Source organism: Cyclopterus lumpus, chromosome 1, assembly GCF_009769545.1.
Source record: "Cyclopterus lumpus isolate fCycLum1 chromosome 1, fCycLum1.pri, whole genome shotgun sequence".
NCBI lineage: Eukaryota > Metazoa > Chordata > Actinopteri > Perciformes > Cyclopteridae > Cyclopterus > Cyclopterus lumpus.
Window position 1 is genome coordinate 9,797,241 of NC_046966.1, and position 20,014 is coordinate 9,817,254.

At 41.6% G+C, this 20,014-nt stretch overlaps 2 protein-coding genes across 3 annotated transcripts; one reads left to right on the forward strand and one right to left on the reverse strand.

Annotated features, from left to right (window-relative positions):
- Positions 1-8: 8 nt before the first annotated feature.
- LOC117733317 (phospholipid phosphatase 3-like) lies at positions 9-7,699 on the reverse strand. Of its 2 annotated transcripts, XM_034536869.1 has the most exons (7): positions 7,340-7,699; positions 7,029-7,245; positions 4,450-4,607; positions 4,048-4,334; positions 3,882-3,939; positions 2,120-2,296; positions 678-2,025 (listed from the first exon to the last, which is right to left on the reverse strand). In XM_034536869.1, exons 2-7 carry the CDS (start codon positions 7,234-7,236, stop codon positions 1,927-1,929), a joined length of 987 nt encoding a protein of 328 aa, XP_034392760.1. In that variant the 5' UTR covers positions 7,237-7,245; positions 7,340-7,699; the 3' UTR covers positions 678-1,926. The 2 variants fall into 2 exon arrangements, with proteins under 2 accessions (XP_034392770.1, XP_034392760.1); XM_034536879.1 differs by having other exon boundaries at positions 9-2,025; positions 7,029-7,699.
- Positions 7,700-12,889: 5,190 nt separating this feature from the next.
- On the forward strand, positions 12,890-15,244 carry LOC117733378. Its single transcript, XM_034536986.1, has 3 exons — positions 12,890-13,680; positions 13,809-13,842; positions 13,993-15,244. The coding sequence occupies exons 1-3, from the start codon at positions 13,444-13,446 to the stop codon at positions 14,376-14,378; spliced, it is 657 nt and encodes a 218-aa protein (XP_034392877.1). The 5' UTR covers positions 12,890-13,443; the 3' UTR covers positions 14,379-15,244.
- The last annotated feature ends 4,770 nt before the right edge of the window (positions 15,245-20,014 follow it).

Genomic DNA, 20,014 nt, shown 5'->3' on the forward strand with positions numbered 1-20,014 from the left:
ATTATATATACACAAAATATGATGATTTTAATATGAAGCATTGTTACAGATTAAAACAACCCATCAGTTTATAAAGTGTCTTAAATTGACTCTGACTCTGAAATGCTTCTTATGCATCAGTACTAATAAACCAATAATGCTGTCTATAATATGAAACTCTGACGGGGGTCTGCTCAATTAGTACTTTTACTTTTGATACTCAGGCAGACATATTTAAGTACAATTTTGAATGCAAGACACAATATATTTAAATGGTGGTGTTGCTTGATGAGTACGTCGTCCACCAATGCTGACGGAGAAAAAGGGTATTTCTTTTGAGATGAGTTGAAGCTCCAGTTAAACGACTTTTATCAGCCTTAAATAACTGGTACAAGAATCATATTGTAGGCAAGGTAGAACATGCATCACAGTACAAGCATTTACTACATTGATTAAATTATACGTAGTGGATTTGCAGTTGTGTGGACTCTACTTTTGTTGACCACAAAATGGTGGATGGTGGAGACCAAAAGCAGAGCTTAAAGAATATAATTAATAGTATGACTTATATTTGTCAGATGGCCAGAAACACTGTATAGACACAATACATGATGTGTCTACTCATTCACAAATAGGCCAACATCTTTGCTTTAGTAATTTAATAGTAATATTAGTGATAATATGTTACTGTTGTTTTAGAAGTGTCTTGCTTTGTCCAAAAATGGCTCCAGAACGCGAATAAATTAACTTTAGAATGGAGTCATCATCTTTTAAAAAGATTATGCAATCATTCGTCTTGCGTTGTCAGAACTAAGAATTATTGTCCGGCTGTACTCCTACACCAGTATGATAATGCTAACGCTCTGGCTTTTTTGTATTTCATTAAACCGTTCACTATTGAAGCCGAGGATATGAAATATGCAGTCTTTGGCAGTCTTACACCCACGGACTACATCCGGCTGTCAGAGGAGGACAGCTTAGCGCCTAGCAACAGAGTCTCCTCCGCCGGCCAGGAGCAGAGCATCGCCTTACTGCTCTGCCAGTGCTGGGAGCCAACACACCATACAGCTGGAGACGCAGACCGTACTGCTGAAGGGAAGGGCCAGGACATGGCTAAATGGACTCTGGTACTCAAAAACCCTTTGTCCACAGGGACACAAAATATACATTCCTTTTAGTAGCTTTAAAGAGACAATGATTATTTAAAAAAAAAAAAAAGGATTTAATGTTAATGATCTGTGTGCTCTTGGAGTGGTCTTGCAACATAGTCTAGCATTATATAAAAGTTTGATAGATAGCTAAACATGATTATATCTATTGTGTAGACATCCTTGGATGCAAACAGAAGGACAGTCACATCCTGGATGATACAACACATTCGGAAAATGAGTTGCTTTCTCGCTACTTGAACACCATTCATTACATTCACTGGGTTTATGTAAAAAACTAAACAAAAAAAACGCTACATTACAACTTATATGACATGTTTGTATAAAATATATTACATCCTACGTAACAAATTATTACAAAGTGTTAATTAATAATACTAACATGGAAATCAAAAAGTGCTTTTACAGTATCATTTGAAATGTACAAATCTGTATATATTTACAGGTAACGTATAGAGTGGTAGTGGTTGCTGCCGTCTCATCTCACAGGTAAGTATCGCATGTGAAGCTAAGGTCAGTCACATGGACAACAGGACAGGCTCCAGCACCCTTCCCTCTTCCTTTCTCCCAGTTCACACGGTTTGTCTTTTGAGCCACATACTGTATGTCAAGAGCTCTACTCTCTCTCTCTTTCTCCCTCACACACACTGTCCATATGAGGTATGTGGTTTGACTTCACAGGAAATGGTCTCACATTCTTCAAATTTCTGGTCTATCCAAGGTAAGCTACAGGCCGCAGGTGGGTGTTGGACCACAAAGGGGTTGGTGGAGGTGAGGTTTAGCAGACAGTGTGGTGCGGCGACAAGGGGCTGTCCGGGGTCTCAGTCGGGGACAGATCTGTACTCGAGCTTTTAAACATGGACGAGATGTGAAAGGCCTAGGAAACACACAAACGCACACGCACATGTAAGATTTTAACAGATGTTGACATGTGGACATGCACAAACCCAAGCAGGCAAGGTTATACTGACCACCCAGTAAGCAGTGAGAGCTCCCTGTATGAAGCCTGTTAGTACGTCGGACGAGTGGTGCCTGTAGTCTGAGATGCGGGTCAGACCCGTGTAGAATGCCAGCAGAACCAGGAAGAACTGCAGAGACGGCCTCAGCAGCCGTGCTCCACGCCAGGTCAACCGCGCCTGAAGGTAAAACTACATGGCAAAAATCCACATTAGTTAGTGCACATAACAATAAGGTCAACATCTGTTAATGTAAATAATGAATAAGGTTCTGCAGTTTACGTTATTCGTGAGTGGGTTATTTAACATTTATGGAAAACTGCTGAAATCCTAAATTAGAATTCTAGAGAGTATGTCATACTCAAATGTGTCAGTTGATGCGCTTTGTGGCAAATGATAACATGTTTACCTTGTTTGGATTATTTGAATCGGTACAGACTGATGCCATACCCACCTCTTTGCTCTTTGAATGTGTTAATTAGTAAGTAAGGGATGCATGGATGTAATTTGTGGTAACTTGATTGAATACAAGGCCTAATAACTTGATTGTAGGTTAGGGCCCTTCTCTAAGACAGAATATGGTAGTAATGTTGGTGATATCTTTGGCCCTGATCAGACAGGGCACGTTTAAGGAGCCTGGGGCGGCTTTTTACATTTTTTAAATTCCTGACTCAATGCCTCACGTTTTTGCCGGAGAGTTGAAGCTTTTTTTTTCCATTGTGGTGACTTTTGCTGGATACCCGGAGCTATGGAGGCCTGGAGGCAAGTTAGTGCAATACTTGAGATTTCGGTAAGTTGTAAGTCATTAATTATTATTAATTATCAGGTAGCGTACAGTTAAGAAAATGTGAGCACTCATTTTGTCCTTAAAGGGTTTAGTGTTGTTGTTTGTTTAGCATATGCTATTACCATTATCATTGGTACACAGAGCACTTGAGGCCTGTTTGTCCCTGAGGGTCTAGGTTGGTGATCCAGCCTGGTCATTGAGTCTCTCTCTTTATAAGATAAATACTGTCAAACACAAATTTATTGCAGTTGGTCCGGTCATCATTTAAATACTGGCTATTGTCTGAGAATGTATTAACATATCCAAATAGACACAATGTCCCTCCAGATTCATGAGACGCAATGTGTTGCATACTGAACACAATTCAGTTCTTCCAAGATTTAAAGTTATGGTGTACATGGTCTTGATGGTACCTTGTTTTTCATCTTCCCTTCTTACCCTTTTTAACAAGCAAGACACGACTGCACACACACACACATACAAGATGGCACAGCCATTATTATGCTGAATGCACACATTTACATCAGACACTTGCTCAGGGACACACACAAGCTACCATACACACATATAAATAAAGGAGCCTGCACACACACACACACACACACACACACACACACACACACACACAAACACACACACACACACAATAGAGGAGAGCAGGGAGGCGGTGAGGCAAGGTCGCACTCCTCCCACAGCAGAACAAAGCTGTCTCTGTTTGTCCCATTTCTCCTTTTAGTCCCTCTCTTTCCCCCTCTCCTCTTTCATTCCCTCGCTTTCGGCTGTTAACTGGACCGATGATAGCTCCCTGTTTCATTCATTCTCTTTCTGCATTTTATAGAGAGATGGTAATTGGAAACTGAAGACAGTAATTGGTGTTTGCCAGTGTGTGTGTGTGTGTGTGTGTGTGTGTGTGTGTGTGTGTGTGTCTGTGTGTGTGTGTGTGTGTGTAGGAGAAAATGTGTGATGGATCAATAGATAAATAATACTCACTGCTAAATAGAGCAATGTGTACATCGCAAAGGAAGCGTGACCAGAGAAGAAGGACTTCCTAAAGAAATGGAGAAGTATTTAGAATAACACAGAACAAAAGCAAATTTCATAACACTTTGTACATTAACACACACACACACACACACACACACACACACACACACACCTGGCCTCCTCTTCCAACCGGTGGTCGGGCTGGTGGCAGGTCACTGTAGCGACGTAGGTTCCAGGTGTGCAGTTAAGCGACGCATAGGTGACACCGCACACAGACAGGAAGTGCGGTCGCAGCCGCCCGACACTCAGCTTGGCCATGTTGGTCAGTGATTGGCCAACACAACAGCCAAACAGGAAGCAGCCCAGCTCCTTGTACAGACAGGACACATACAGGTTCCTCACAAAGGCCTTGGAGTTGACGCCTCGGAAGCGAACTCGGTAACTCTCCCCGAGGGCGATCTGGAGGTGGACACATAGTCACAACTGTCATATTGCATTCCCATCCTCACATCGTGTAAAATGAATAACAGACTGGACTGGCATGACAGGGGTGATTATTATGATGAGTACTCACAGTGAGGCCCGTGATGATGATGCCACCGGCGATGAGTAATTCATCTGGTATGGCCTCTCGATGCAGATAAGGATAGGTGATGCTGGGGTCCCCGCACATGAAGCCCCTAATGTAGGGACTCACTGCCTTCAGCTCACATGCAAAGAAAGGGATGGAAGCTGCACAGGAAGAGAAGGGAGATGATTTGATAGCCCAACGATCCCCAGTGTGAGTGTAGACATTCCTCGTTGTGATGGGAAAGTGGAGATGATGCTTGGAAGGAAAAAAAGTGGAGCCAAACTAGAGGATGAAAAAATGAAATTTAAGAAGAACCAAACATGCATGCATGTCTTTCCAGCTCTTAATCATGTGAACATCTATACATGTGTGCACGAGGGCTGGGTGTCGTTTGAAATTGATTCTCGAGGTTTGTAGTTCTGTACCAAAACCAAAACCATTACCATAATCTTTTCAATAATTAACATTAAGATTACTAAATTGAATTTTCACCTTGCGCCATGAGGTCAACATTTTAGTTTGCCCCAAACTTTGGTGAGAGAGCCTTTAAAACTAGTGCCATGCCAATCAACCTCAACTTTGCTAGGAAATGTTAGCATGCTAACACGCTAAACTGAGATGTGAATGAACAATTACCTGCTAACAATAGCATGTTAACGCTATCATTATCAGCATTGTTAGCATTTAGCTCAAAGCAGCGCTAGGCCAAAGTACAGCCTTGCTTAGCTGATAACATGGCTGTAGACTCTCAACAAAAGAAGCCAAACGTCTTCAAACTGCAATGTGGATTCTAATACCAGCAGCAAGGCAAGAACTTTGCCTAAAACCAACAAAAGCTGATGAAATAAAGAAAAATATGTTTTTTGTATCAGTACGACAACAGCATTGATGTCGGATACCAAGCACTGGAGCACATATGACGCCCTCGAAAGAAGGAGGGGACATGAAATTCATGGCTATAATAAAACTCGGAATATGAGATGAGGAGACTGAGGGAAGATCTAAAGAGGAATACTGTTACAGGAAAATAAGGGTGGGAACCCTGAATTTTTTTCTGGAATCAATGCTTTGAATTGTGTTTGTGTGTGCGTGTATGTGTGTGTATTTCAGTTGATGAGAAGAGAAAGGGGGGTTGTTTGTGACAGTTCTCTTCCCTACAAAACAAAGAGCAAATGCCGCAGCACACCAGAGCCAGAACCAGCCTCTCACTGTCTCTGTTTGTCTCTTGAGTGTTTCCCCCCTCTCTCTCTCGCTGTCTCTCTCTCTCTCTCTGTGTGTGTCTCTCTCTCTCTCTCTCTCTGTCTCTCGCTCTGTCTCTCACTCTGTTTCTGTCTCTGTCTCTGTCCTGTATGCCTGCACACATAGAGTAGAGAAAGAGAGAGACATACAGAAAGAGAGTCTCCCTCCCTTTTTCATGTCATGTTAATCCAGATTACCTCGACGTACAGCTTTTTCCAATTAGCCAACATTATATAACCTCCTCTAGTCATATATAGGGGCCATGAGAGGGAGCAAGCTACCATAAACACATATAAATAAAGGAGCCTGCACACACACACACACACACACAGTGGATCGTGCATGTATTTATTTATACCAAATACAATCCCCCTGGCCCGGCTCTACCCTGAGAACTGGAGGTTGTCATGGAAACTGTAGAATTCCCTGGGCAATGCACAAAGCAGCTGGCACGGAGAGCTCGAGAGCGCGCATGAGTGGAAGAAAGAGAGCCAGGGATATATGTATGGAGACAGAACTTGAACAACTTTTTTTCCCCTTCTTTCTTATACGTATAAACTTGGCGTTAATTTGTCACATTGCGAAGGCCCACATCATACCTGAACGTAGTCACTGTCTTTGTTGACTAAATAAAAAGGGGCAGAACTCAACATGGTAGAAGTTCACTCTCACCACAGATACTCTACAAAGGAAAGAATTAAACATTTTAAGGGAGCTCACCTGTGGTTTCAAAGTAAACAATCAATAGCTATACAGCCAATGACTCCTTTAATTGTTGAATAATAAAATGTAAGCAAATGGGGAAAACGCCCATGAGGATAAGATCAGATGCTTGTTTGTTCTGACCAAAACAACACAAGACAGAAGATATTCACAGTTACTATGAGACAATAAAGAAGCAAATACTCGCAATTGAGAAGCTGGAGAAATGAATACTCGGCAGTGCTGCTTAAGAAATTACCTACAAAGGTTGTTGATTAATTTAATCAACTAATTGATTCTTCAGCTATTTGTTTCAGATTTAAAAATACATACATAGCTAAAAGAGACATTAATCAGTATAGGCTGTTGACTTACTATACTAGTTTACGTACGAGTGGACAAAATAACAGAAACACCTTGCTGCAATCCAATGCAAACAACAGCCTCCACACCACAGGGCCCCATTAAGAGTCGTATCAGCATCTCACACCAAACAACTATTAAATTATGTAATACTGATTATTCCGGATGAATGAAATTGTACAGGTGCTTTGTACATATTGAGTTCAATCCTAGTCCACTTCAACAAAGTATAGTTACAAGTGAAATTACAGTATTTTGATGTACATTTTGATATTTACCCATGCAGAGGCAGAGGAGGTCTAAGCCGACCAGAAGTTTTCTTTTGGATAAAGCCGGACCAGTTATCTCTATGAGTTTCTTCCCTGTGTCTTTCTCCATCCCCATCCCTGCTGCGGCCAGGCTGCTCTTGTTGTCCGTCAGTTTCAGCTGGAGGTCCGCGCTGGAGACCGCCACGCCGGCGCTCTGCATCGCAAATGTATCCAACATGACGATTGGCTGCGGATGGAGTAAAGAACTTGTTGGCATCAGCAACCCTTGAACTCCTCATGTGCAGAGCATGCGGAACGATTGGAAGTAAGTAAGTCCACACCGTATTTATGGTGGTCCCCGCGCCACGTGCCGCCTCGATGTCAAAGTAAAGTGTCTTTTTTACGCATTTTGAATTTCATCACAGAGTCTGCAGGGCTCGCCCCGACTCGTCGCAGGGCACCCGTCACCTTGAAGTTATGTCCCACGGCGCAGCGGAAAACTCCAAACTGGTTGTGCAACAGACAGACTCACTCACTCGTCTCTCCCTCTCCCTCTCTCTCTCTCCCTCTCTCTTTATGCCCATTATGTCATTCATTAAGGGTGAGGCAATAATCATTTCCACTACCTTATGAGAGGAAGTGCATCAAATGCATTAATTACGGTGACGAAGGTTGACGCACATGCTGCAATATGGGATATATTTCTCCATAATGTACCTTTCACCTGAAGAACTAGAGTAAAACTAAACAGTGTAATCGTAACTCAAGGATTATACAGGGTAATTTTATGTCTATAGCCCATTATTTTTCCTCATATTTGTCAATCTTAGCGACTATTTCTGATCTTTGATATTTGTAAGTATAATTCAATTCAATTAAATTCAGTTTATTTTGTATAGCCCGATATCACAAATTACTAATTTGCCTCAGAGGGCTTTACAGAGGAGGGTGGGGGGGGGGGGGGGGGGGGGGGGGGGGGGGGCGCATCAGCAGGGCCAACGCGGGAGGCCGGCTCACCAGGCATCAGACACCGCCAGGTCCAATGGACCCTATGAGAAGTGAAGTCACAACGACTCCGGGGAGGAAGAAGAGTTAATAATGTGCAATGGAGAGATGTAAATTCATCCATAAGGAGAAAGAGAAGAGGAGATAGGTGCTCAGTGTATCCTAAAACATCCCCCATTAGCCTAAGTATAAGCATCATAGGACATATCCAACAATTACTCATTAAATAACTTAACAATTACTTATTTATTTATATTTGGTAATCACACAGTTAAAAAAACATGTGGTAATCCATTGATAAATGCATATAGTAAAAAACAGAGGACATGAAACAGAGCAGCCCTGTTTTATTGTGTTGCCATGGACCTAGAAGAACTTTGGATGAGGATCAACATGTTATCAACACAATGTGCTACACGGGACAAAGAAAATTAAGTAAAAATCAATATACTCAAACTCACTTTGTTTTATGACGCTGTCCCAACAATATTTATTTTTATTTTATTTTATTTGGGCATGCATGGGAGATTGGGAATGACTGATCAAGATAATGTTTTTGTTTTTTAAGCCTAACGTTTCCAACAACGTGAGAAACAAGACAACATTGTTTTGCTCAAAGAAAAACGAAAATTGCATCACATAACTGTGCAAGTTCCTTTATTTTCCTTCCAAAAAAGAGGAGTGTATGGGAATCTTTTATATTTAAACTATCTGCTGTAGAGGGCAGCAAAAGCAATGCCATGGGAGGTTTCAGAGAGAGAGAGAAACAGAGAGAGAGACAGAAAGAGAGACAGAAAGAGAGAGTAGGAGCTGAGAGAGTACTTTTGTAATTGTGAAGAAGTGAAAACCATGACAGTGACTTCCCTTTGAAAAAAGTCCAGCAGATCACGATGGTGGTTTTTATTTTTGTCCAAAAGGCCTGTATACATAATCCTGACCATTTATGTGTGCACAAATATATTGATTTATAATTATAGCAATAGGTTGCCTTAGGTTATGAATTCATGCATGGTCTAGTTTCAAGTCTTGTTGATGTTCATTTTTCTGAAAGATGGTTCAAAATGAAAGTAAAATAGCCGATAAAGCAGGGTATGCTTTAAGGCGGGTCTACCTTGTGATTGACAGGTCGCTATCACTAAGCCATACACGCCGTCTCTCCGCACTCCTCCGCAGTCCTCATATGGTCACATTCTTTCACTGGTTGCAAAAAACAAAGATGGCGATGACCACAATGCCGAACTACATGCTTCAAAACCGCAGTCCATAAATGTAGTTTTAGTTTTGCAAGGGAAACAAACATCGGCCGCCTGAACGAAAGTCCTGCTTTATTTGACCCAGCTATACCTGTGTGATTATCTTGCTCTTTGAACCATGTCAATCACTCTGCCTTTAATACCACGGGTGGTTGCGTACACACACACTTACTTTGACACCTTGGGAGTCAGCGCGGGTTGGATCACTTCCTCTTATGACAGGTGGAAAAGCAGAGAGGCTTTGCAGGACTCTTTTACCAACAGGTTGATGAATGCATCAGCAGATTTATTACCCAACAACAAACACAAAGATCCCACCCAGCACTATATGTAGCAATATAATTTGAAATCATGTCATGACAAACAATTGCTGCTGGTTTCTGGAATCTGGAAACATTTGAGGAATTTATCTGTGTGTGTGTGTGCCTGGTGTGCTTATTGTCCGAACCACGTGTGGTTAGTTTCGTTAAGGAACAGAAGACATGGGTGTTTGCCCCGCAGGAGCATCTGACCTTCTGCTCACGTTATGTAATACTTGTAATGCTTAACGCTACATTTCTCATGTTTTCTGTTTCAGGCTGACTTCCCCATATCTGGCCCTCCCCCACAGAAACATACCCCACATATTTCCGCACTGTCTTTTCTCACTTGTCAGTACTCATGGTGTAGTTACTGAAGCAGCGTGCACATCATAAGGTTATAGATCATGTCATAAGGTTATAGATCATGTTTTATGAAACTAAGCATGATGGAGGAAGTCAAATGTATACAGCATTAAACACAAACAATGTTTCAATGGGACGACCTGCAACGTCAAAGCTTTCAGGCCCAATCCAAGCTCCCTAAGACGATGAAGGAAAACTCACCAAAATAAAATGGAGAGGAAAGCATAGACCGTACCGCAGAAGAGGACATTTAAAGAGTGATTCTCCCCTTCTCAACTGTAGGTGGGAAAGTTAGAAAACAGGAACAAAAAGTTAAAACAGAGGATGAACATGAAATATACAATAGTTTAGAGGACGTGCAGTTTGATGGAGAGAAAATAATATAATCATGAAATATATTACACAAGAAAAGAATACTGTATATATAAATACATTCCATTGACACATTTAACAGGTTCCTGCCTGTCACATGCAGGTTCCCCCCCCCCCACCAAAGGATGAGCAAACTCAAGGATATATTTCATAATATACTTTATTGTCCAGACTGTGCCTCTGCTCCCCTCTCTCGTGCCTCCACCTGTACGCACCATATAGGGCAGAGTCGCTCACGCCTTGATTCCCTGCAGCAGCCACCTGCTCTCGTCTGGATTCCAGGCGAGGCGCAGCTCTAATGAACGAGCCTACTATCTCACATTATTGTGGGAGGGATTTTTTGTTTTTGACATTAGTCAGTGAATTTCTTTGTTTACTGTTTAAAGTTTTTTTTGTAATGCAATTGTTATTCAGGCACATTGATTTTTCTTTTACTCTGTATTTGATTTAACCATACATTTGTATTTGTATGGGTGGATGTGATTCATTGCAGTAATTACTTGATACAAATTAAACAAAAAACGCAATGGCGTTGACTTTAGGAGTAATATGAAAAATATATGTAAGTCAAAACTATATAATTTTTCATATTGACTTACGTAGAGGAACAATATTCTCCTGGAGCAGTTTAAGGCCATATTAAATGGGAACTACGTACATTTTCAATACATATTATTCCTATTGTCTAGGACAGTCCAAAGATATTAGTACACATGAACAACTCCCTCCCAAATCTAAAAATTATAGTGTTCAAATTTGTGATGTCATCAAGTATAAAGTGTGTAGCTGCTCCAGCAACAATGAATAGTAACAGACGTATTGGATGACACTGAGACCACCCAGGGGGACGCTCAGTGTCTGGGTACATTTCCTGTTGCACAACTGAGAACCTTACAACACAATAAAAATCATTTTTGCATTCAAAAAAAAGAAAAAACGCATTATGTGTGTCTACATAATCAGTCTTTCATTCATTATCTTTGGAGCAGCTCCACACTTTATATTCGACAACATCCCAAGTTTGAGACTAATGTTGCAATTCATTGTACTCGGAAATTTTAAAAAACACGGAACGCAGTAAAGTGAAATTAAACACTCATTCAAGTCGGGTGAGATCCATCTCGCCTTGAGTTTGCCAACATAAACATTTCGGAATCACAACAACTTTGCTTTTACTTTCACATTGTTGAAGCTGCCATTTTAATTTCCATTCAGTTTATTTGTGCTTCTTTGCGAGCATGCGGCAAGCCTACTCCTCCCGTCTCTTCTAATGTTCCCACGGATCCTTGAGATGTCTCAGATACATTTATAATATAATGGCGCTGTGGTTCCTGATGTCCTCTTAGATGCTTGTGACGCTCAGAGACTTGCCATACACATATCGGTGTCTTACGGGAGTCCATAATGTCCCAAGCAGATGCACTGGGATGCATTTAGGTTGGAAGTCAGGAATACAGACTTGGAAGTATCAACTTCCGACTTGCAATTGATTGCAGCACTATTTCTCTGGTTTCCGGCTTTGAGAGAGAGGAGCTTATGTTCCCAGATATCGATTCAACTTTATAGCCATGGAAATAACATATTGGAATTCTTCATATACGGCGTTCCCCTTTAAAAACAGACAATCAAATGTTTTTTACTTGGGAAGGAATTTCAAGAGTCTTTAATTAAACCACAGCTGTGAATAATGCAATCTCAGCATGTTTCTCAAGGAGTTTACGCTTTACAGCAGCATTGCAGCACTGGTTCCTGAAAACTACACACATTTCTCAACCTTAAGGGACAATACACTTTCTTCACATTTACATTCAGTCCACATATACAGACTGAGCTAAAATATACATTACAGTATTCATATGATGTTTTGTGAAGTTCCATAGAAAATCTATAGACTTTTTAAATTGGCATATAGTGCAAATATACAATATACAATATATATATATATATAGATCACCACCTGATGATATATGGAAAGCCCTGGTTGCACTGTGACACACAGGTGATCAGTCAGTGACATACAGCATCAAAGTGTTGTCTTTGTTTTAGCTCTCCTCCTCTAGAAGATTACGCAGGCTCTTGATGATCAGATGCAGTAATATACCTATTACGTGCAGTAATATAACTGGAACTAGTGTTTTTTGGTTTACAGCCATAAATTAAAAAAACGAGCAATTTCCTGAAATTACTGATAAATAAATGATTAATTAATTAAAATGACAGGTGTAAAATAGTGTCCAATGTGTTAGTGTGATGTATGTTAATGCCCCCCCCCCCCCCCCCCCCCCCCCCCCCCCCCCCCAGACACACAAACCGACACACACTTCTATTATCGTCGATACTTTCTAAGATTGCTGTAAGATTGTCTTACTTTAATTTCATGAGCTGGCTGCTCTCTCTCTCTCAATCACACGCACACACACACACACACACACACACACACACGCACACACACACACACACACGCACACACACATGCAATACCTTGGGGAATTCCCGTTTGTTTTGGCACGTGCTTGCGCCTGAATAATGCCGGGTAAACCCTGATGAGTGACGATGTGAACTTTTTTTGGCCTGATCACAAATGCCCCACCCTATTCCATTTCACACACGAGTGCGCGCGCACCCAGCTGTTTGTTTTCTCCATTGAGTTGAGGAAGAAATAGTGCAACACAGTGAAAAATAACTGTTTCATTATCTCCGTTGTGCTACTTTTTCTTACAGCCGTGTGAGGTTCAAAGTGGAGTGAGAACTGTGTCGGAATGCATGTTCTCTCCCTTTGGTTTTCCACCGCGCACGCTGCGGGTGAGGCGCGATTGCGCAAACTGAGGGAGAGCCGTGGAAAGTCTGTTTCTCACCTTACGTGCAGCGAAGGAGGGGGCGTAAGTGAGACTGCGAGAGGGAAATCCATGACTTCCGCGTTTTTCCTCCGTGTCTGAAACTCTGTGCTAAAGTACAGTGGACTATAAAACGCCATCATGGTGCTCAGAGACGTGACATTCACATTAGGACGCGGACTGGGCTGTGTGATAACACGAGGACTATCTCTGAGGAGGTTTAACCGCAGATCACCTGGAGTTGAAGCATTGCATTCGCTGAAGGAAACATCTGGACGGCTTGCACAGTTTCCCTGAAGCTCAGGACTGCCAATTGATGATGCACCACCATAAAGAAATGGACGTTGAGTCTCTCCGGAAGAGCGGCCGCCGCCGTGGAAGCTGCCTGGACGTTTGTCTCGTCCTGTCAATCATGTTTCTGTTTGTGGCGGTGACAGCTGGAGCTGCCGCAGGAGTGATGGTTGTGATGGAGCTGCGGTCCAAACTGGAGCGTCCGTCTGTTGTGTTGGAGATGTCAAAGCTGTCAGGAGATGTACTTGACCACACGTACAAGGTAAACACTTGACTCGTATTATAACAATGTTGAACTATTAGCTGTTTATTTATTCCCTCCTCTATTAAGACTGAGCCATGTCCTCTGCACATTTTAATCCACTTTATATATTCTGCTTCTTTCAACAGATGCAGAACTTTGTCTACCTGGAAGCCGCCTCAAGTGAGTTCACCTCACATTTCACAATGTTTTTCGCTGCGCCAAATCATTTCAGACTTATATAACTATAACAATACTTAAATATATCAATCAAGCCTGTTCTTGAACTTTGTAAACATCATCTAAACGAGATGCATTTGTCTCCTCCTGCAGGCGAGTTGAAAACCTCCACCATGCACTGGGCTCCGGTCAACTTTGCTGCTCAGATTTCTGTGGGAAGCAACTACTTGTTTGACGCAGAGCAGCATTCGCTGAAGGCCCAACGGCCAGGGACCTACTTCATGTACATTGGTCTGAACCTCACATGCACCTACCAATGCAACGCGGGCCTCCTCAGCGTGCGCGTGAGCGATAAGCTCAACTGCGAGGTGCAACTTCCGGAAGTGGCAGATTCAACACCTGTGAACAGAAAGTGCTGGACAGTGAGCCGGCTGGAGGGACAGAAACTGCTCACTCAGATGACCGTACCGAAGGAGGGACTGGAGAACTGGAGACTGGAGCTGAGCGGCTCAGGATTTGGGATGTTCCTCGTGGACTGATGTGCACACATGCAGTGCCGCCCGCTGTCATGAAGATACAGATGTTTGTTGACCTTCGGATCGTAACTTAAGAACAGCACCAGTTTGTGTTTTCTTAAAGTCCAAGTAGATGAAGATGGACGGGGGCCGATGCCGTATTCAAAGCTATGACCACATTTCTTGCAAACTACGACGATGAAGCTTGGCAGGAATTTCAGGTGGAATCTGACGAGAAATTGCATTTCTGATAATGTAATTAATAACAGCATGTGGAAAAGACTAGACACCCACCTTATTCTGTATAAATGTGCATACAGTATGTTACTGTGTATATTATATATATATTTGATAATATGTAACTATTTATGTACAGTACCTATATATATATATATATATATATATATATATATATATATATATTTATTCATGGAAATTTATTTTGATGTAGAGATCACTACATTAATGTTGATGTGCAATACACTGCAAGTTTATTCAGCCTACATTGAGTCAAATGTGATTTTATAGCTCTTTTTTTCATTTTATAAATGTCTGGGGGCATAAAGTAGAGGCTTACAAAAATGTGTGATTATGATTCTGCTCCAAAACCCCAACAGGCTCCTTGTGGGATTCATTTAGATTGTGTGTAGTTAAAGTGAAGTCATTTAAACTCTGTCTCAATGACGAGTAACGCCCTGCACTTAAAATATTTTTTACAGAAACACGGTCCCATAGAAATGATCCTTCTGAAATTGTGACTAAGATATCTTTAATACGTGGACACATGAATTGAAAGAAAAGTTGTGTATTTGAAAGATATGTAAGTCCTATGGACAAAATACACATTGCATTTGATTGTAATCCATATTAAACATTTTGGTGTGAACAGTAGAAAATGACGAGTGTGAAAGTGATTGTGAAAAAGGTTCAAGTGGAATATATGAAAAGTGTATATGTAAGGGAAAGTTCCCTGCTGTTACCCAGCGCATAACTGGAAATGGACAGACGTCACTTCCTGTTTATTTACCAAACAGTGTGGGTTAGGAAAAAAACTTATGTGGGCCAGCAAACAAACATGATTACACCTCTTGTGATATAAACCCAAGAGAAAACCAAAATGACCTGCTATTACGAGATATGAGTTTCGGCTTTCATTTTGTCAGAGCACACACACAAAGGCAGGCTCAAATGTCTAAGAAGAAATACTGAATGGGATTTGAAGAATTATTAACATTTCTGCTCATTCTCCTCTATTTATATTCTTTATGGCAAATCGCTGATCATCATTATTCCCAAACTAATAGAATCCTTTGATTATGAAAGCTACACATCAGTGGCTGAAGGTGTAGTTAGACCCATTACTTAAAGCGGCTATAATCAATATCTTTATATTAATTAGCAATGTATGTCATGAATGTATTAAATGACAATGTGAAGGGATTACAGAGAATCATCACTCAAATCTGCAGCTCCCATAAAGTGTATGGAGTAGTGAGTTTCAGCTCCTTGTTAGCTGTCCTGGTTCATTCTCACCACTCAGAGCATCATTTTGGGCTGTTTTCAGTGCAAATACCTGCTCAGCACTAAACTGCAAAAAGAAACAGTTAGTGAGCTGATAAACATAGTAAACATAAATAAAGTTGTTATTATTATTATTATTATTATTATTATTGTGGGGCATTAAGCAGCTAAAAACCAGAAATGCCTTTATTAGGTGGTAGAGACCAAAACAAGTATAAAATAGATGTTTTACTTACATCTATCATATTGACATGACATCAAAATCAATGATAATGTTGCTCTATAGCAGCTGGATATGTAAAAAGGGAACTCTTTTTTAACATGTTTTCCATATCAATGTAAAAGGTGTTGATATGTCTGTTTTGTTCACATCTTGTTTCCACTGCCCCCAAGTGGCTAAAAACAGTTATTGCTGGTTTAAAGGTTCCCTGTGGAATTGTTCCCCTCTAATAGTGATGGAGCCGTTTTTTATATATATAAATGGGTCCCTGTTTTGTTTATATCGTGCACACACATGCACACAGGTGACGCTATTCCCAGTCAACAAGAGTTTCCCCACTATTCAACTAATCTACAGGTGGTGGCAATGCACCAAGAAACACAGCAACACTTTGAAGACACCAAGCAAGTGAATATGGATGTTAATAATGTATCATTGAAACAACATCGTCTTTGCAAATGCTTTATGAGGAGGCGAATGCATTCAACCCATGTGTTTGACCTCAAGGGCATCACAGTGCGTTTTGGTGAGTAATGCTGAATTCAAACCGAATATTTGTAACAAATCTCCACTAAAGGGGCATTTACAAGGTAAAGAAAGGTGCATAAAACATTTGCAAAACCTGTTTTTAAATGTATTTGAAGTCCTGCATTGCTTTCATCTATGTTAACTTCTGGCTTTATTCTTCTTCTCTGTCTTTGTCTGTATGAAACCTTTGGTAGTTACTTATATACCCTTCAGTAGTTTTTTTATTTTACAAGCACCGGCCCCTCCCTCTGATATCGTTGGCCCAGACTATATTCTATGCTTCACAGAACACGTTAAATTTACTCTAATACCTAAAGTCAATAATCAATGACTGACATTTACTCCTCGCGATCTGTATTCACACTCATGGTTTCCATCTTCTTTACTCATCTAATCTCTTCCGTCAGTCTAACTTTGTTTTAGGTGTTGTTAAATGTCGATCACTCTAGCCTACTCAACACTTGCGTCACTCGCTTGCATACAAAGCCGTTTTTGAGCATGAGCCGGCAGCAATAGCACCAAAACGTAAATAGGTGGAGCTGAAAAGCTCAGGGAGAAAATGAAGAGATGTCTGGAGGTAGGTGCATCAACATATTTACAAATCTCTGACTTATTTGGGAAACCACCAACTTGTGACAGTGATATGATGGTAAGTTGTGAAGTTGACTTGGCCAATGTTAGCTTGCTTTTCACAGATGAGGTAACGTTCCCTACAAGCTAGCCTAGCTAATGTTAGCTAGATAAATGTCCAAAATTGAGACCGTTATGATCTGGTCAAATAAGCAAAATGGCGTTGTTGTCATCATCGAGATGATCTAATTTAACATGTTAGCCGTAGTCACTTGCTTCATGGTGGTAGCTGTAAAGACTGCAATCTTATAATTTCTAATAGCTTATGTCAAATAACGCTTAAGTTAACCAGCTAACTAGTTATGCTAAAATCACGTGTTACACATAACACTAACATTATAAACAATGTTAATATGTTAGCTAGATTGAGGATTTTGCTACTGGAAGCAGCAGCCAGGGGCCGCAGAGCAAAGATAAGACCCAGGGCCATAAACTAATTAGTACAGAAAAGTAAACTTGCATGTATTCAAGTACAACTTCAGTGTGTGCCATTTCAGTACAAGAAAGTACACTTAGTATATTAAAGTACAACTTACGGTACACCGTAAGTTACACTTTAATATATTACATTTAGCAAATGTATTTAAAGTATACTTATCTAATACACTTTGAGTGTACTGACCAATAAGTACAAAAGGGTATACTTAGTACACTTAAATTGAATGTACTTAAGTGTACTTTGTTTTCACGTGGGGTAGTAATACTAAATACTACCATAGTTTGCTGATAGTTTTGTGTCAATGGTTTAACATACTAACATAATAATCCCTACTTACCACTCATGTAGGCTGAAGATGACAGCAGCCAGGATGACACAGAAAGTGAAGGCCAAGATTTTGATTATTTCACCAGGCCCAAGTCAGACACATTAGACCTCATCTTCCGTTTTCACCCCCAGCAGAAGGCAGACAAGGCCGTAGTGCAGAGAGCTTTTTTTTGCAAAGATGGCACAAACATTAAATGGCTATTATACAGTCAAGACAAAAAGCCCTTTGTCTGGCTTTTACTAATCCCAGAGACAGCATCACTGGCATGTCCAACCTCACACACGTACACCAGAGAGTTGAAGAGCATGAGAAGAGCCACCTACACAGAGGCACTGAGGCATATTTCCTCAGATCCTCAAGAAGCACGATCCAGGACCTTCTCATGAGACCTCAGATGTCGCTTAGAGAACAAGTCCGCAGGAGCGCATTATAGATGTGATGAAGCTCATCGGCAAAAAAGGTTTGAGCTACAGAGGCAAGCAGGGAGAGGCAGCATGCACACTTGATGACGACGACACCATTGACCATGGTAAACTTTTGGAAATTATAGTTTACTGGGAAAGTATGACCTCTGTCTCAAGGAACACACTCACTCTCAACTGACTCTACAAAAGAGCGAGCAGATACAACAGTCTGGTTCAAGAGGAGGTAGAGGGGCCCTTGTCACTCTCCTATCCAAAACGACCATCGACTACATCAACACCACCATTCAACGAATCATGAAAACTACCATCGCTGCTTAAGTTCGAGAATCTGGAATGTACTCGGTCCAGATCGACACCACACAGGATATCACAGCCCACGATTAGTGCTCTGTCATACGGTATTTGAGCGACTAGTTGCTGTGATCAGAAGTGAGGTCTCCACTGGGCAGTACTTTGCCCAACTTGTGAATGACGTGCTGGAGACCATGGATCTGGATGTGAAGCGGTGTATTGGAAATTCCACTGATGGGGCCTCCAATATGCAAGGCCAATATAAAGGCTTCTCTGCACTGCTCTCCGAAAAGTGCCCGACTCAAATCCATGTGTGGTGCTATTCACACATCCTAAACCTTGTGCTGTCAGACACAGCACAGTGTGTACTGGCAAGTGGCTCTCTTTTTTCCCCGATGAACAACATCGCTGTCTTCTTCAGAGATTCTGGGAGAAGGAGAGCAAAGACCCAAGACGCAGACGTCTGATGCAGCTGTGACGTGGTGTTTGGCTCTTTTGGAAAGCCAGATGGGGCCCTGTATGTTGATGTCCTCCACACCCTCTTAGCCATTCAAGATGGAGAGACCATCAATGCCACGGCACGAGTCAATGCACAGGGATACTCTCGCCAGCTTCTGAAGTATGAGACTATACTTTCAACTCAGATCTTCCTGCGAATTTTCCAGGTCATGTCACCAGTCTCTAAATACCTTTAGACAAGTGGAATGGACATCCTGACAGCTCATCAGATGGTTGCGGCTGCAGAAGCAGAGCTGAAGGATATGACCAGAGATTTCCAGTGTGTCAAGACAGCAGCCGACAAATTCGTCCAGTGGGCCAAAAATCAACTACAGGAGCAGAGTGAGGAGACTGAGCTGGAGGAGGAGACCACTCTGCCACAGAAACGGGGAAGAAGGAAGAAATCCATGCCTGGAGAGATGTCCCGAGATGAGGCTGTGACTGATGCCGAAACATCATACAAGATTGAGGTCCACAATCGAATCATGGACACAGTCGCAGGAAGCTTGAACAAGCGTTTCCTCAAGAATGGCACTATGCGTGCTGATCTGGCACTTCTGGACCCGAAAAACTTCAGCCAGGTAACATCTTACGGTGATAGTTTCCCAGAGGCAGCACTCCAAGAGTTAAGCAAGTGTTTGCTGCCATTTGATGTAACAGTGGCCAAGTTACAAAGCTCAAAAGTCTGGCACGACAGTGGGATAGGCTGAAGGCATCACTTTTAGAGGAGTACACAACCAAGACAGCAGAACCCGGGCCGGAGGATGCTGAAGACGGTTT

Coding starts and splice junctions, on each gene's coding strand:
- LOC117733317 (XM_034536879.1), bottom strand. CDS start 7,275: ATGCCAACAAGTTCTTTACTCCATCCGCAGCCAATCGTCATGTTGGAT. Junction 3,940..4,047: donor CGGTTGGAAGAGGAGGCCAG/GTGTGTGTGTGT, acceptor CCATTTCTTTAG/GAAGTCCTTCTTCTCTGGTC. Junction 2,297..3,881: donor ACACATTGCTCTATTTAGCA/GTGAGTATTATT, acceptor TTTGCCATGTAG/TTTTACCTTCAGGCGCGGTT.
- LOC117733378 (XM_034536986.1), top strand. CDS start 13,444: ATGATGCACCACCATAAAGAAATGGACGTTGAGTCTCTCCGGAAGAGC. Junction 13,681..13,808: donor TACTTGACCACACGTACAAG/GTAAACACTTGA, acceptor TTCTTTCAACAG/ATGCAGAACTTTGTCTACCT. Junction 13,843..13,992: donor CTACCTGGAAGCCGCCTCAA/GTGAGTTCACCT, acceptor CTCCTCCTGCAG/GCGAGTTGAAAACCTCCACC.